This window comes from Equus przewalskii, chromosome 19 (assembly GCF_037783145.1).
Source record: "Equus przewalskii isolate Varuska chromosome 19, EquPr2, whole genome shotgun sequence".
Taxonomy (NCBI): Eukaryota; Metazoa; Chordata; class Mammalia; order Perissodactyla; family Equidae; genus Equus; species Equus przewalskii.
This window is the reverse complement of record NC_091849.1, coordinates 13,455,028-13,472,535: the sequence shown is the minus strand read 5'-3', so window position 1 is coordinate 13,472,535 and position 17,508 is coordinate 13,455,028. Positions and strand designations below refer to the sequence as shown.

The window sequence follows — 17,508 nt, the reverse complement described above, 5'->3', positions numbered from 1 at the left end:
AGGAGGTGGGATCAGGGAGGGAAAGAAGCACTAACACCCTGGAACATGGGTGGAGGGGTGCCGAACCATGGAGGTGACAGCCAAACGTGGGGGACATGCGCAGGCCCCTTTTTCTCCTTAAAACGGAGGTGGGCAGCTTAGGGAGGGTGCAAGCTGCTGTAGGTTCACAGAGTGTGGCGAACCAGAACAGGGGCCTGGGCACCAGCCTGTGTCCCAAGCCTGGGACTAACAAGGGACCTGGGAGAAATCGGTTTTAATTTCCCCAATTATAAAGGGCAGGGATAATGCGTCCTGTCCCATTTTCCACTCGAGTAAGTTATGAACATGAAGTAATAGGCAGGAAGGTCATTTAGGTTGAATCTACTTTTTCATGGAGCCCCAATATATATGAAGTCAGTCTTATTTATCCAGGAAAAAAAGTGAAATGCAAAATGCCCAACTGAGGTATAATGACCACAGTTGAGAAACTCAGTTTTTATGACTATAATTATAGCTATGCGCACAGTTACAAGTATGCAGCACAGTACATATATTAACAGAATATATAAAAATACATATATTTTAAAGTATGATTCCTCTTCTAGGAGAGACAAATCTCATCTACAGTGAAAGAGAGCAGAGGAGGGGCCGGCCCTGGGGCCGAGTGGTTGAGTCCACACGCTCCACTTCCGCCACCCGGGTTTCACGGGTTCGGATCCTGGGCACGGACGTGGCCCCGCTCATCAGGCCACACTGAGGCAGCGTCCCACATGCCACAACCAGAGGGACCTACAGCCAGAATGTGCAACTATGCATTGAGGGGCTTTAGGGAGAAGAAGAAGAAAAAAAGAAGATTGGCAACAGATGTTAGCTCAGGTGCCAATCTTTTAAAAAAAAGAGCAGAGGAGGAGCTGTCTGGGGCTGGAAGCTGACAGGGACAGAGTGTGAGGGAGACTTCGGCGGTGACTGAAATAGTCTGTATCTTGATGGTGGCGGCGGTAGGATTACGTGTTCTATTTTACTAAAAAGGTCACCCTTCTACCTGGTAGTAATGTCAGCCTTCATTTGGGGAGTGGATCACCATTGCTGTGGATTATCCACGTGGACCCTGTATTTCCCTCCCTCCTGCCCTCCGCCTAGAACAAAAGTGGCCTGAAGCCGTGTACAGGTGGCACATGAACCTATACGTGTGTGTCCTTGGAACACAGCTGGAGTCAAACACATTCTACTGACTTCTTTGCTTCCCCACAAACCCTGAGCTGCTCTGACATGACTGACCGTCCCTCTGGGATCTCGGAGCTCCTCCTGTACCTCGGAGCCCCCATCCTGTCTAACTCAGGGACTGCTCTGTGTGGCTCCTCTTTCTTGTGGGCCCCTAAAGGCCCTCTGCTCTCCTTTCTGCCCCCTTTCACCTTTAAGGCAATGATCCCCAAATCTACAGCCCCAGGCCTCGCCTGGAGGGCAGCAGAAAGCGCATAAAACATCCTAAGCATTTGCCAGCCTGAGACATCTGACAGAGGAAGAAAGGGCAGGTTCACTCAACCAGAAATTACCCACTAAGCTTGGAAGTCAGGTATCGAAGTAATTATTTATGATTGCCTCCATTCGCCAACAAAAATCTATTAAGCACCAACACGTGCCAGAGTTCTGCGAGCGGGGGATACAGCAATGACGAAAACACACAAAACGCCCTGCCCTCCAAAACCAGGGGTTTCCCAGGCCAGAGGGAGGGGAGGGGACTGACTGCAACGGGCCTTGAAGGGATATTCTGGCACAGAAATGTTCTAGAACATGATCGTGAGATGGTTACCCAACTGTATACATTTATTACAACTCACTGAATTGTATACTTAAAATTGGTGAATTTTATTGTATGTATATTAATACCTCAATAAAGATGGAACTAAAAAAATCCACGCCCTCATAGAACTTACGGTCTAATGGTTTTTGTATAAAGTTTGGAACATCAGGCCCTAAGCCTTCAACAATTCAAGTTTGCTTTTAATATGAAAAGTTCACAGAAACTTTGAAAAAGATTTCTAATCCTTAATTTCAATATCTACGGAAAAGTAATGAATTATGCTAATCAAGGTTTTCTGATTCTGCTTTAATTACTAGAAGAAATCTAATTGTTATCCGAATAGACGTAATCGACACATATTTAGAAAGTAAGGAAAGCGGCTGCTTTGCTTAAAGCTGAGCTCTTAAACTACAGACTTTGTGTGGTTGCCAAAATGAACAACAGAGTCATAGTGAATTTCAAAACTTTTCCCTCTGGGTTCCAGGCATCAGCAGAGGTTCTGAGGCAAACTCTGCTATGGCTTAATTCAGAGGAGCCCCTGAATGTTCTGGAAACATTACTCACCTGAGCTTTCCATTTTCTCCAATAACCTCCAGCTCCCCTGAAAGTCGGAACCCCACTTTCAGCACTAATGCCAGCCCCTGAAATGACAACTATGTGCTTCGCTTTTGCAAAGAACTTCCGAAAATCGGCCATATCTAAAGAGAGAGTAAAAATCTTTGTCAATCCGCTGTACCATTTGGACATTTATATTCCATATCAATTGACTATATTTTAAAAGTTGACCTTGTTTGAAATTATACTTGAAGATACCCAAATAAAAATTATTCCCACACCATGAAGACGCCGTCCATGGGGCCTGACGTGTGAGTGAAGAGCGCCTTAAGAAAGAAGCAGGGGCTGGGGGCACCCAGCGCTGGCTGTGGATCTCAGCCCTGCCTCCATCCCTCTGTGTGATCTTATGTGAATAACTGCCCCCTGCTATCCTGGGTTTCCTCTGCTGTTTCATGTGCACAATAGTGCATTCCCTGGACCCAGGCTCTTAGGAAGATTAAAAAAGGCTAATGGGTGGGCATGCATCTTCCTTCATGAAAGTAAAAACAGGCTGTTTGTGTGTGTGTGTGTGTGTGTGTGAGGGCTGACCCGAGGCCCAATAGGCCCCAAAGCCTTCCCTTCCTCTCCAAATTCCCTTTTCTTTGGGGATCTTGCCAATTCCAGCTTCCTTCAGCATCGCTACCAAGGTGAGGACAAGGGCCCCTCCCTGTGAACAAATGCTCCGCCCCAGTTTGGACACATGACCTTCTCCTTTACACCCCAAATAAGAGCTGGACTTTTCAATGTGTCACCAGAGACTTGGGGTACAGAAAGGAAATGAACACAGAGAATAACATGACAGCAGGTGAACATGATCACAGACTGTGGCTTGCCCTCCGGGGTCACGGGCCCTGTCCTGCACCTCCAGGCATCCTCCTGCCTGACCTCAAACCTATAGGGGCCACAGCCATGATTCAGTGAGGGCTCACCTCGCCCTGAGCTCTGCACAAAGCATTTTACACGGATCTTGAGGTGGAGATTGCCCTGGAAATAAATGTCATCATCCCAGGACAAGAATCAGGAGCCAGACCTGGAATGGCCTTTGTTTCTCCTGGGTGGCAGAGATTGGGTCAGGGCACAGCACATGGCTGACAGCAACACCCTTCTCTCCCAGGCGCTGTGGCTCTGTAGGCCCCAGGGTGTGGGCTAAGTGCATGCTGCGGGCTCAGCAGGCCAGGCCTAAGAGGTAGAGAGCTGAGCATAAGTTGCCAGGAGACGAGAGACTCTCTTTCTGCCCTCCACCCGGAGAAGTGAGTGCCAGACCAGCATGGCCTGTGGCCCCAGACACAGGCATCTTCCAGGAGTGGCCAACCTGTGCTCAAGCATTGAAGATTGCTCCAAAAGTGGAAGCGAGTTCGTCAGCTGATGCGGCAGGCTTTCTGGTCTTGCCCCCTGGAGGCAATGGCAACCAAAGTTAATCCTTGGACCGAATGAGCATCCCAAGAGATGGAACTGGTGACAGATGGGATGGAGGAAAGGAAGAAAGACGGTAGGATGGGGGCTCAGAGACGATGAACTTGAGCATTGAGGGGAATGTGACTCCACTCTGCACCCCCAGCTGGTAAGGTGGATTCTGCTGGTTTCTCACACTTGATGGCTCCCTCCAGGCAGGGATAGGGCTTGCCCCCCTCGAGAGCCCAGAGCCGCTTCTACGGCTGGCCCAGGATGGAGACTCTGAAAGAAGGCTCGACCTCTCCCCGCTTCTGTTCCTCTCTGACTGCTGGTCAGAATGAACAGAGAGTAAAAGCAGGCTCTTAGGAACAAAGCAGCAGAGGGTTCCAGTTCCCTCTGGCTACATTCCTGGAGCTCCCTGGGACCCCGCTTTCAGCAGCGAAAGGCTCAGAGGAGTGAAGATGGTTCTGGCACACTGTTCCCTTCACATACAACCAACCCAACCACCTGCCAACGATGCTAACACTCTGCCTCAACTCTCATCCCTTTCAGGGATAGACGGGTGTGGAAAATAAGGCCACAAAAGCCATCCAACCAGGAGGAATTCCAAAAAAGAAACCCAGTCTGGGTGGGTTAGAGTTTGTAGTCTGATCTAATCTCCTAGAAAGAATAAGATGCTTATGAAGAAAATGTACAAGTACTTTTCTAGGAACTATTGGTGTGACTCCTGGGTTCAAACCCCAAAAACATCCTTAAGGACGTCAAAGTTCACACATAACACTTTCCCCAGCCCTAAAGGTCTTTTCTACCCCTTGTAAACTCTGTCATCCTACTGATGAATAGATTCTTCGGTCAGAGTTATTTCTGTTAGGGTATCACTTTAAGCAACTTCTAGAAACAAACAAAAAAGTCAACTCAGGAGCCAGCCCTGATGGCCTACTGGTTAAACTTTGGCACACTCCGCTTCAGCAGCCCAGGGTTTGGTTCCCGGGCTCAGGACCACACCACTTGTCTGTCAGTAGCCATGCTGTGGTGGTGGCTCACATAGAAGAACTAAAAGGACTTACAACTAGAATATTCAACTGTGTACTGGGGCTTTGGGGAGGGAAAAAAAGAAAGAGAGGAAGATTGGCAACAGATGTTAGCTCAGAGCAAATCTTTCCTAGCAAAAAATAAAAGTCAACTCAGGTTTGGTTCTTAGAAAACAGGATGTAAGATACAATGACGTTAAAAGTGGTGCAAAATCTTTCTAAAAAGGACATTTCCCAACTGCTAAAGAAAACACACTAGCATATTCTGTGGTTCCCGACCCAGACAGCCCACTTTTGGCCAAGCCGCAGCCTCTCACAGCCTGCCCTGCACAGCTATGAACACCAAGAGCTTGGGCAGCTCAGTGGAACTAGGTTCTTTGGGTGCTTTTCGGTTCCTGAGGTTGGGTGAAATGGATGAAGGAGTTATTAGATCTGAGCAGACTCATAGGACTAGAAAAAGTTATCCAAAAGCTGAAAACGAGGCAAAAAGAGGTCATCTTGCCCTTCAATGCCGTATTGAAGCATTGTTTAACAGGCCCACCTAAAGATCATTTTTATACAAATCTGTTAAAGACTCTACACTCACCATAGACTAAGGGCCCAGGTATGTTAACTTGTAGGTTTTTGTCAGGTACAGATACAAATCATTTCTCTCCAGTAGAAAATTTAACCCCATATTACCCTGTAGGACAACCACCAGTTTTCCTCCCCTGGAAATAAGTGACGAGTTTAAAATACAAATCATGTGTGAAAAGCTTAAATGCAAATATTCTGGGAGAAACAATAAAATGTCTTGAATGAACTTGACTTTTTTTTTTTGAGGAAGATTAGCCCTGAGCTAACTACTGCCAATCCTCCTCTTTTTGCTGAGGAAGACTGGCCCTGAGCTAACATCCATGCCCATCTTCCTCTACTTTATATGTGGGGACACCTACCACAGCATGGGTTTTGCCAAGCAGTGCCATGTCCGCACCCGGGATCAGAACCGGCGAATTCCGGGCCGCTGAGAAGTGGAACGTGGGCACTTAACCCCTGAGCCACCAGGCTGGCCCCTGGACTTGACTATTAAGAGCGAATCTCTGGCCTGTCCTGGAAGGAGCTTGCCTAAGGAGAAGAGGACAGAGTGACTGTCTCCAGAATCTTGCCCAGCACCCACGTCAGTACAGACATTCCCCCACAAAGTGTGAACTTTCAGGTACTTCCAATTCCAGGGGCAATGAGGAGATGGCCAGCTAAGAAGGACCTACTTGAACTCGGACGAGCCATCGTCAGGCAAATCTTGGTTTGTGTGGAGGCTGCAGACTTTAATCCACAACACAGCCGGGAAATTAATCGGCTGTGGACAATCTGGAGAGGTCGCATCAGGTTTTCTTTGTAGTCCTAATTCTTGAGATAGGCTTTAGAAAAACGACAACAACAAACAAATAATCAGAAAAGATTCGTATTTCTACAAATGTAAGAATGCCCTTAACAAAAATCTTTAGTAACAGAAACGGTGTTCATCCTCTAAACTAGCTGTTTTCAATTTTTCTTCTCAGGTGCTCCTAGATGAGCAGAGGGACCCTGGAGCAGTGGTTCTCCAAGTGTGGTTCCCAGACCAGCAGCATGAGCATCACCTGAGATCTTGTTAGAAAAGAAAAGTCATGGGCTCCACCCCAGACCCATTGAATCAGAAACTCTGGAGCTGGAGCTGACTTCTGTCTCCAGGTGATTCTGATGAATGCTCAAGTTTGAGAAACATGGCCTTAGTGGCTTGGGAAAGAGTTAGATGTGAGAATTCACTTCAAAAACAGGTTCTGCTGCTTTTAAAAGGTATGAAAACCACTGGCCTCTCAACTTTTGGTCAAAGTACAATGTCCATGAGAATGTAAATTCTAACTGAAAACTGAACTAAGCAGGGAAGACATGTACTATAACAACAAATAGGATTAAGATGACATTGTATTAAAAAAACTTGGGAGTCTTAAGGCACATTGAGTAAATCTTTATTCCTGAGGAATTTTATAAAAAGAAAAAAGACAGAAAAAGACAATATTTGGGTCAATAACATCAAAAGGGTAATTGGCAGAGCTGACTTCCATTTATTGGGTCAAACTATTGAAAGAACTCAGGATTAAAGGTCTGGAGATAAAGGAAAAATAGAAAAATAACACATTGCCTAAAATCTTACAATCCCTTTGGAAGACAACCTATCACAATTACAAATGCGTTTTCCCCATTGCCCTAGCACTCCCAAGTCTGGGAATTTTTACAACAGTGAGACTTGCACACATCCGAAATGACTACAGGGTTGTTCTGTAGACCATTGTGATTAACAGCAAGAGACTAGAAACAACCTAGATGTACATTTGCAGGGGATGAGTTCAACAGACAATGGCACACCCACCATATGCAACATAGCTGCTCTAAAAAAGAATGTATGTAGGATTCTACTTGTGGAATAAGTAGACGATTCTGATTCTGGAATAGACAAAGCTACGGGGACAGAAAACATATCAGCGCCCTATCTCACCCTATCTTATCAACAGGAGGTTAAAGTTGTTTTTCAGGGACAATGAGCCAAAACCAGCAAGCCAGAGCATGTGCAGAGGAGAAAATCTTGACCTGAAATAACACCTAGAACCAAAGACTCTCCCCGCAAGGAACCAAAGGACCAGGACACAACCAGAACTTGAAAGCTGGACTCTCATCAGAAGCGAGGGGTCCGCTGTCTAGGAAGAATGGGTTTCCACACCCTACTGTAAATGGCTGTAGCCCTCCAACTGAACCCTCCCTGCCGGTGCTTCCGCACACCAGCCTGTTCCCCATAGTCTCTTAAATTGTGCCCCAAGCCCTGGATTGGGAAGACAGATTTGAGAGCGTTGCCTCCTGCCTCCTTGCCAGCCAACCTCACAATAAAGCCTTCTCTTTTCTCAAAGCCGGTGCAATAATTATCGCTTTTTTATGGGCATCGGGCGGTAAACCCCCTTTGTTTGGTAACAGTTACCAGAGCGGGGAGGAGTGGATACAAAGGGACACGAGGTGAGTTTGTGGGGTGAAGGAATTGTCCTACATGTTGATTATATGATGGTTACATGACTGTGTCTGTCAAAACCCACAGAACTCTACACTAAAAAAAGAGTTAATTGTACTGTACATAAACTATATTTAAAAATAATGGGTACAGAGTTTCAGTTTTGCAAGATCGAAAGAGTTCTAGAGATTGGCTGCACAACAAGGTGCATGTACTTAACACCACTGTACTGTAGCCTTAAAAATGGTTAAGATGGTCAATTTTGTTATGTGTATTTTACTACAATTTTAAAAAAACAAATGAACGAAGTCTAATTAAACGTGCTGTGCTGGTTGATTCAGTATTTACAAGCAGACAGCTTGCTGGCTTCAGAAATGACTGTTGCTATCAGCAGACCAGAGGATATTCAGAGAGATTAAAAATAAACGTCTGGAAGATGAGGCTCAAAAACCTGTTAGTGCCAAATCAGCTTAATTCCATAAACTGTTCCATTGTTCAGATTTCACACGTTAAAAACAAACAAACAGAATGAAAATGTTCTGTCTGTTACAGATCTTCAGAATCTAACGTTCAGGGCAAAAAGTCAAGGACAAATAGTTTTTGTAAGAGAAAGGGAACAGGATATATGTATATACCATAGTCCTTACTTGCATTTCTGTTCAAAAAAAATGGGAGAATTTGCAAGAAATTAGTAAAAAGAATTGGTGGTGGGATGGGAAACAGGATGTGTGGAAACAAGAGTGTAAGCGAGGATTTTCAATATATGTGTTGACGTTCTGTTTGCATTCAGTGCTCTCCTGCCAAAGACCAGGAAGACACCTGCCATGGGGCAAGTGGCAAGGAGGGAGAAGCAGACCTGAGGACCTGCAGGGTGTCTCAGCAGCAGTGTTGGAAAGGATTTATCACAGGACGTGGGCTTGTGTTAGGCAAGGCTGAGGAGGGCGCATGGAAGGGAGGCTGCATTCTGGATTGGATGCTGTCAGCAACAGGATACTGTGATTGGTTATTTTAATGAATCTTATCTAACAGGTGGAAGGAGTGAAGTGAGGCTAGAGCTGTGATTGGTCAAGAAAGAGCAGGACCTCATACTTGCCAGGCAAGAAGGATGTTTTGTCATTTTTGTGGTTTAGACAGAGTTCTTGTTTTTGTCTGGGTTCAGACCTAATTAGAGAGTTGGCTTATTTTTGTCCTGATTCACTGTGGTCACAGGGCAGCCTTGTCTGATGGCGGTGTTCTGTGAAATCATTTATGTTCACAGGAGAACACCAAGGCCTATCAAATAGTGCCAGGCCCCAAACTGGAAGCAAACCACATGTGCATCAACTTACATGTGGGTAAATAAATTGTGGTTCATCCATACAATGAAATGCCGTTCAGCAATAAAAAGAACAAACTTTTAATACATGCAACAACATGGGTGAATTTTTAAAGTATTACGCAATAGTAACTTAACAGTGAAAATCCTGGCAGACACTACCTTATCCAGGTGATCAAAGTTAACATCACCAGCAATTAGATATTCTGCCTTCATCTACCTCCCAATATGATGCAACAAGAAAGACATAACATCACTTCCGTAGTATTTTTCCCAAAAATGCATTAGCTCAATTTAATCATGAGAAAACATCAGACAAACCCCAATTGAGGGGGCATTCTGGAGCAAAACTGGCCAGCACTCTTCAATAAAAGTTATCAACGTTATGAAAGATAAAGATAGGGGACATGACAAGTAAATGCAGTGTGGGATTCTGGATTCAAGTCAAGAAAAGGGACGTTAGTGGGAGAACCGGCAAAATGTGAATGAAGTCTGCAAACTAGTCAGTAGTACTGTATCAGTGTAAACGCCCCAGTTTAGACCACCGGACTCTAGTTAGGTAAGATGTTAACCTTAGGGGAAATTGGGTAAATAGTATATGGGAACTCTGTGTACTATTTTCGCAACATTTCTGTGAACCTAAAATTATTTCAAAATAAAGCTGCTTTCTTTTAAAAAAAGGAAAGCATTACGCTAAGTGAAAGAAACCAGATACAACAGGCTCCGTACTGTTTGAGTCCATTTATCTGAGATTCTGAAATGGCAAGACTACGGGCACAGAAATCACATCTGGGGTTTCCAGGGACTGGGGGAGGGGCGGCACGGAGGGCCAGGGGACTTTTTTTAAAGCAATGGAGAATTCCATGTCTTTATTTTGTGGTGGTTTTTCAAAACTCATAGAACTATATAATAATAAGGGTGAATTTCCGAGTATATAAGTTGTATTTCAATAAACCTCACTTAAAAATAACAAGAAGCAAGTATGTCGACGACTTTTCATTGTAACTTGTCTCTGCTGTCATCAAAAAGACTGCACAAGAAGCTGAGAATACCGAAAAAGAGAGTAGGTTACGAGAAAAATGGTGTCGTGTTGGTTTCCAGAACAACCTCAGGGGACAAAACCCTCCGGCTGCCTGGAGTCATTCCTGCAGAGAAGGAATGCAGGTCAGAGCCAAAGGGAGCGCCAAAAAAAGCCTCTTGCTGAGGGCTGCCAGTGGGGGGAGGTGGGCAGACCCAGACGCCCACCAGTGGGCGACCGACCATCGCGAAAATCACCCCAGCACTCTATTTAAAGGAAGCATAGGCAAAATGGCTTGGCAGGATTTTCAACCAGCATGGGCATAATAAGCTTTTGACAAATTTTAATTTTATTTGAAAAAGCTAATTATTTGGAACACCTCAGTAAGGGACAAGGGAGGTGTTAGTATACTTTGTTTTCTTTTAATTATGGAAAAATTTAAACATATACAAAAATATAATGAAACATAAATACACATTTAGATAAAATATAAATATAATATAAGGAACCCTTATGTTCCCATCACCTAGCTTCAATAATTATCAAGGGGGTTTTCTTAGATCCATTTAAGGTGTTAAGATATTGTCATAGATGATAATTGTTAAATTTGGATATCTTGAAAACTGTGAAGATTAAAGTTCCTAATACTGCGTAACTTTACCAAAAGCTCCTTACTTGTTGCAAAGTTACTTATGCTATCATTTTGAGCTTCATATCTATTTTAGTTACTTCTCTCAAAGATGAAGATGTTTGATTCCACTGTTGCTTTCTAATCTTTAAATTTGGAAACATCAATTAGATCCAGAAAATTCTTTTCTTCTTCTGTAGGTTTTTAAATGTTAAGAAATATTCCCACTTGTTGTCAAGAATTCTAGATAACTCCTGAATAAACTGTCCTATTTTTTTCTCAGATGTGAAGGGAGGATTTTAAAAGGCATAAAGAATCTGAAAGAATTTAACAATTTAAAATCCAATCAAGAGAGCATCAGCATAAAGCAGTTGACTATACCTGCACTGCCATACGTGCAGCTCTTCTGCTTGAGGGTCTAAATGCTGAGTCTTCTGCTAGAGAGCTGTAAAGTGAAGGCAAACCTTCATTCTATCCTGAATGTGAGTGTTGAATTTGTTGCTAATTATAAAGAGTTGTCAAAAACTTGAGAATACTGGGGCCGGCCCTGAAGCCTGGTGGTTAGGTTCCTATGCTCCACTTCGACAGCCCAGGGTTTTGCTGGTTTGGATACCAGGTACAGACCTAGCACCGCACATCAAGCCACGCAGAGGTGGTGTCCCACGTAGCAGAACTAGGGCTTACAACTAGAATATACAACAGTGTACCGGGGGGCTTAGGGGAGAAGAAGAAAAAAAAAATTGAGAATATTAAGGAAATTTTCATTGTAAGATTGATAACATTAGGACTTGTATTATCTGGGTAAAAGGTTACTAATTTTTCATCCAAGTTTTTATATTCAAATATTCTCATTATTGAGTAACAAGAATTACTTTCACCATAACACTGAACTCAAAAGAACAGAAAAAAGTTTTACTTGCTCCCGTTTCAGCAGTTCCAAAAAATCAACAGTTTCTAGATTCTTTGCTAAGAAAATGCAATCAGCAAGTACTTTTTGGGAAGACAGCTTTAGTTCTCATCTTATGTGAATTATAATGTCTAATGACATACACACATTTCATATATGTATATCTACACACATACATATACTCATGGATTGTATACAATTAAAATGCTCTTTCTAAACGTGTATATTCTTTTTATTTCAAATCTTCTACCATACCGCTAAAAAAAACAAACAAGACCAAGGTGGAGTCGCTTGCCCCCAGGACGGCAAGCCAAGACTGAATTGCAGTGTCAGCCCCTCCCAGGAATGTGTCCTTAAACCCACCAGTCTGGAGATGCCTGACCAACACTAGCAGGTCCTCTGCCTGATAAGACCCAGGCTGCCCTTCCCCCAAAGAAAGGTGACCTTGCCTGAAACATTCCTTTCTTTTTTTTTTGCTAATAACTTCCCTGTAAAACTCCTCAGAGTGCCTTTCTGTTTACTAGATGGGACGCTGCCCAATTCATGAATCATTGAATAAAGCCAATTAGATGTTTCAATTTACTTTGTTGAATTTCTGCGAACACTAACTCATTAATTTATTAGTGGAATGTAAGTTTTTCATGTCTATCTGAAGCAATGAATCAGTGAGAGAATTTTGGTCTCCTGGCTGACAAAACCCACTCCACTGCCTGTTTTATTATTAGTCAACATTTCACGTGACTTTTTTTTTAATGAACGTGGGAATTGCTTTGCTAAATTTTCCATTAATTTACAAGATGTTCTGCAGCCTCTCAGTAAATGTGAAAAGAAAGTAGAGATTAAAAAGAAAACGTTTACACATTTTTGAACAACGCCACCTGAAATTTATTTCCAAGACGAAATGCTCACAACATAAGACTGTTTTCAAGATGCTCCCACAAAGTATATGATGGACGGATCCTCTGTGCCAACATTTATCTGCTTTTATGGGGCATGGGGATAGACAGTGGTTCTGCCTTCTGCAAGTTTACAACCCTGTTCAAGTGTAAAAGCAAGTTTCCAGAGAGCGAGAAGGCCACCACTGTGCCAAGTCAGAAGATGGAGAACTCAGTTATCTAGTCCAGAAGCCCTCAGGGGTGAAGACCGCCCTGGGTGAAGCCCCCAATTACTCTGCCTTGATTTTCTCTTCAGGATGGGAAGACAGGCCTCAGGGGAGGAAATAAACTCATTTATAAAACAGTCATTGGGAGCTGCCTGGGTGCCGGGGACATTTCTCTGGGTTAACGGCAGTCCCCTGTTTAACTAGGCTTTCTTGTGAAACCTGAATCTCACCTACTGAATTAGAAAAAAAGAAAAATATCTGTATGGTCCTTGTGAAAAAAGGGACACCCTCCCAATTCTTAAAAATACAACAAATGAAAGGTTAGATCAGGAGTTTGAGAGAAAAAAAAAGTACAAAAAACATTAAATATAGGATAAGTACACTGCAAAGGAACTGCAAAAATTTGTACAGGAGTTCAGTAAACACCTTTTGCACACCAATGAGCTAAATAAACGCAATGTACCAGTCCCCAGCTATCGACACTGGCAGACTCATTTCCTCTCACCCCTCTGCCACCTGCTCTTGTCAAGGTCACAGCGACCTCCACCTTGCTTAACCCAATGGTCTCCATCCTCCTACTTGACCGTCCAACCTCTGACCCATCTGATCACCTCTCCAGGAAACACTTGCTTCCAGACGCCACCCTCTCATGAGTTTCCTCCTAGCTCTGGGGATCTCCCATCCTCCCAGGGCTGCAGACCGCTCCCACCTCACACAGCCAAGCCTGAGCTCTGGAACTTTCCCTATAGCTAGCTCCTCCCCACAAAGACTTCAGGCGCCCGTCCTCCTGGGCACTTTCTTCCTTTCTCTCCCGTCTCACACCGCACAGCCAGGCTGGTCAGCAAATCCTGACCGCTGCACCTTTAAACTACTTCCAGCATCCGACCCCTCCTCCCACGCCCACAGCCACCACCTTCTAACACCCGGGCTGCTGCAGTGGCCAGAATGACTCTGCTCAAGGCGGCGAACCGCTCAGAGCCCTCGTGGGGCTGCCCCTTCCCAGCGGCCTACCAGGCCCACCTGCTGGGCCGCGTTACTTTCCAACCTTCTTTCCCACCCCCTCCCTCGTCTCTCGGGCCGCAGCTGCGCCTGCGTTCTGCCCCGAACGGTGCTCAGCCTCTAGACGTGCTGCTGCCAGGCAGCCTCCGGGGCCCGCCACCGTCGCGGGCCCTGGGACGCCGGCAAGCAGCTGGGCCCTGCCGGCGCAGCGCGCACGGCCCGGCCCCGGGCCCCGGGGAGCCCAGACTCCGCACTGTGCTGTGTGCGCAGGGCCGCTCGAGTGCGTGCTCGGCCGGGATCCCCGGGACCGCAGCCAAGACAGGCCCCGCAGACCCCAGCCCGCGCTAGGACGCACCTGCGGGAGGCGGGATCGGCGGCGGCAGCGGCAGTCTGAGCGCGGGGGCGGGGCAGGAGGCCGCGGGGCGGGGCGGCCTGGGCGCGGGGCGGGGCGGCCTGGGCGCGGGGGCGGGGTGGATGGCGCGGGGCGGGGCGGGGCGGTCTGGGTGCGGGGGCGGGGCAGGAGGCCGCGGGGCGGGGCGGCCTGGGCGCGGGGCGGGGTGGTATGGGCGCGGGGGCGGGGCGGGGCGGCCGGGTGCGGGGGCGGGGCAGGAGGCCGCGGGGCGGGGCGGCCTGGGCGCGGGGCGGGGTGGTATGGGCGCGGGGGCGGGGCGGGGCGGCCTGGGGGCGGGGGCGGGGCAGGAGGCCGCGGGGCGGGGTGGTCTGGGCGCGGAGGCGGGGCGGGGGTGGCACGGGTGCGGGGGCGGGGCAGGAGGCCGCGGGGCGGGGTGGTCTGGGCGCGGGGGCGGGGCGGCCTGGGCGTGGGGGCCGGGCAGGAGGCCGCGGGGCGGGGCGGGGCGGGGACTAGACACACCTTCCCGCGCCTCTGTTGTCTCTGCCGGAGGCTCTCGTCTTGCGTATCACTGAACGGTTGTCGCTGCTTTTCTTTCTTTGGCGATGGGCAGGGTGTGGGAGGGGCGGTGTTTTACTTCGTCCTTGTGAGCTTCCCAGATATGTCGTGAATTACTACCAGCTTTTCTCTTGGAGCCCACAGCTGGATAACGCAAGCTGGGACACAGCATTTCAAATGTTGGGGTAGCTTTCCCTGAAACGCTATTTCTAGTGATGGTTCGTCAGGTTCCCAGGCTAGCCCACTGGACCTGCGTGCTGGTGCTGAGGTCCTCACCCGGGTTTCCAAGGGAACAGTTTCAGGACCTCTAGGACTCGGTGACCTACGTAGCTCTACGTGTCTGATTTCCCTTAAAATCGGTCATCTTTCTTTTTCTTTGATTCAGGCTTACCACCAGCGCTACTTTTCCTAGAATGGATTTGCTTATGGGCGTGCCAATGGGCGTGTCAATGGATCCGAAAGGGAAGTGGTCTGAGAACTTCGGTACAAAAAATGTTACATTAACATTTGTTTTCCCAACTCAAACCTCCACTACTTCCCACAGTTTGTCTAGAAATTCAGCCCACTTCAGAGCTCCTTTTTCTCCTTTAGGCTATACCAGCCCCTCAGGGGCTTATGGAGTCCAAGAAAATTGAAGGAGGGCCTCACATCTGGCTGCTGTTTTTTCCTTAACATGTATGTGACATGACTTTGTGCTAGACGCTTCTAAGAACTTCACGTGCATTAACCAATTTAAATCTTCTCCACCACTTGATAAAATAGATGCTGTTATCCCAACTTTACCCTTGGGGAAACTCGAGTCCCAGGGAGGTCAAGTAATTGCCCTTGGCGGGAAGCTGTTGAATAGTAGAGCTGTGGTTTGAACGTGAGTGCTTTGGCTCCAAGCAGAAGTCCGTGCCGCCACATATACTGCCTCTCATTAAAGTGTTGTTGTTCCCTTGCTTTTGTGTTTGTAACATTAGCCGTTAAGTGTTAATCCTTTCCTTTATTCAGACCCTGGGGGGCGGGGAGTGGGGAGGCCCAGTGCCCCTCACTGCAACCTTCGGTGGTCCCAAGGCCCAGTATGCAGCCTTCTGCCATCACCCACAGGTTCAGCCACCTCTGAGGCATTGCGTTCCATCAAGGTCCAGGAGTCCACCAGCCACAGCTACCCACCACACCACCCCTCAAACCCAGGCTTGGAAGAGCTGACCCTTCCTCACCAGTGTCAGGCTACCTCTTCTTCTTGAAGCATCAGCCACCATCCTTTCCATCTTTCAAGGAACTCCAGCTTAATTTCTTGATGGCCTTGTCCTTCTAAAACAAAGGCTGTTCCCTCTTCCTAGAATCTTCTTTTCCCCCTCCCTCCATAGTAACTCTGCTCATCCTTCCAGTCTCAGCTCAGTTGTCGCTTTTTCAAGGAAGACTTCTCTGACCGCCATTCCTTGTCTCTGACACAGGCTCTTACAATCCCATAGCAGTTATCCCAGCGAAGATTTCAAATGTATTTCTGTTTATTTGATTAAATTTTCTCTCCCTCACCAGGCTGTAAGCTCCCAGAAGCTGACCCTTTTGTCTCTGTTTGCTCAGCATGACATTGCTAGTCCCTTGCAGTGATTGACAGAAGATGCTGAATTTATTAATTCATTTAATTCAGATTAAATGAATGAATGAATAACCTCACAGGAAAAGCAGCCCAGAACTCAGAGGATAAATGGCTTGGCTATCTTTACCAAAATGAGGAAGCAGCATATTACTTTTTCTTGTTGCTTATGAGTCCCTAGGAGCACAAAACAAGAAATAAACAAGCACAATAAAACAGATTATTAATAACTCACTCTACTGACAGAGGTTTTCCTGGGTGATATGAATTTGGGACTGCATACTCTAGAAGGTAGCATTGCCTCCTTTCTCTAGTGAAATTCTGACATGCAAAGCTTTACCTCTGGAAAGAGAATCCACGCCCCCCCCCCCCCCCCCCCCGCCGACTTGTACATCCTCTTTGGGTCACTCTCTTTGCCGTTTATCATGCACCTCAGGGGTGGACTGTCCTCTTTAAGCCTCTGGTACGAATATAAACATGAACATAAATACCTAGGCTTGGTAGCTTTGATCGACTGATTGATTTGGACACACTAGGAGAAGGCTGAAACTGTCTAAGGGTTTTACTCAAGGCTAAGGGAGAATAACAAGAAAATACGCATCAAGATCGCAAAACTACAAGAGATATAAACACAATCCAGAAATTGTGCAAAGTCCCAGGCCTACTAGATTCTATGTTTCCCAGCTCTAGCCTGATTCCACCAGAACATGCCAATGTAATGCTCATCACCACACACCCACTCCCACCCTCTCTGCACAAGCCCCCAAGTTCTTTAGGTTCCAGGGTGAGCTCTGAGGAGCGGCTGACACCAAGAATGACCCTGCCCTAAGTGGGATCCCGACATAGCACCCAAGAAGGGCAGCTCTTACCTCCATCAGCTGGTCAGGACATCCGCATACAATATGGTTACACATATTACAGCAACAACACACACAGCACGTGCTTAAGAAATAAAGTTGACGTGACTCGCTGAACTGAGTGGTGATGGACAGGAGATGCAGATGCAGGTGTCTGTGTGCTCTGCAGTGAGGAAAGCAAGGTTGTGAGCAAAAGCCTACGTCAGACCGTGGTCTGAAGCTATGAGAAGGACACGGTCGCCTTTAACACAGTGCCTAGTATACGGTAGCATCCAGTAAGCAGTTGCTGTTAATTTACTGCTTTCCAGAACTAGTTTATGGAATCGCCTTACAGATGTCATTTTGAAAGAATATCCGAGTTATTATTTGCAACTATCCATCCC

The 17,508-nt window shown here is 46.6% G+C and overlaps 1 protein-coding gene across 1 annotated transcript in view; it reads right to left on the bottom strand.

Annotated features, from left to right (window-relative positions):
* SIRT5 (sirtuin 5) overlaps positions 1 to 14,258 on the bottom strand; it is a 35,288-nt gene extending 21,030 nt beyond the window's left edge. Inside the window, exons 1-3 of the mRNA XM_008521225.2 lie at positions 14,135 to 14,258; positions 6,045 to 6,194; positions 2,345 to 2,478 (exon numbers count right to left, since the gene is read on the bottom strand). Coding sequence (XP_008519447.2) covers positions 2,345 to 2,478; positions 6,045 to 6,159 — 249 coding nt within the window. The 5' untranslated portion in view covers positions 6,160 to 6,194; positions 14,135 to 14,258. The remainder of the gene's footprint in view (positions 1 to 2,344; positions 2,479 to 6,044; positions 6,195 to 14,134) is intronic.
* Between the last annotated feature and the right edge of the window lie 3,250 nt (positions 14,259 to 17,508).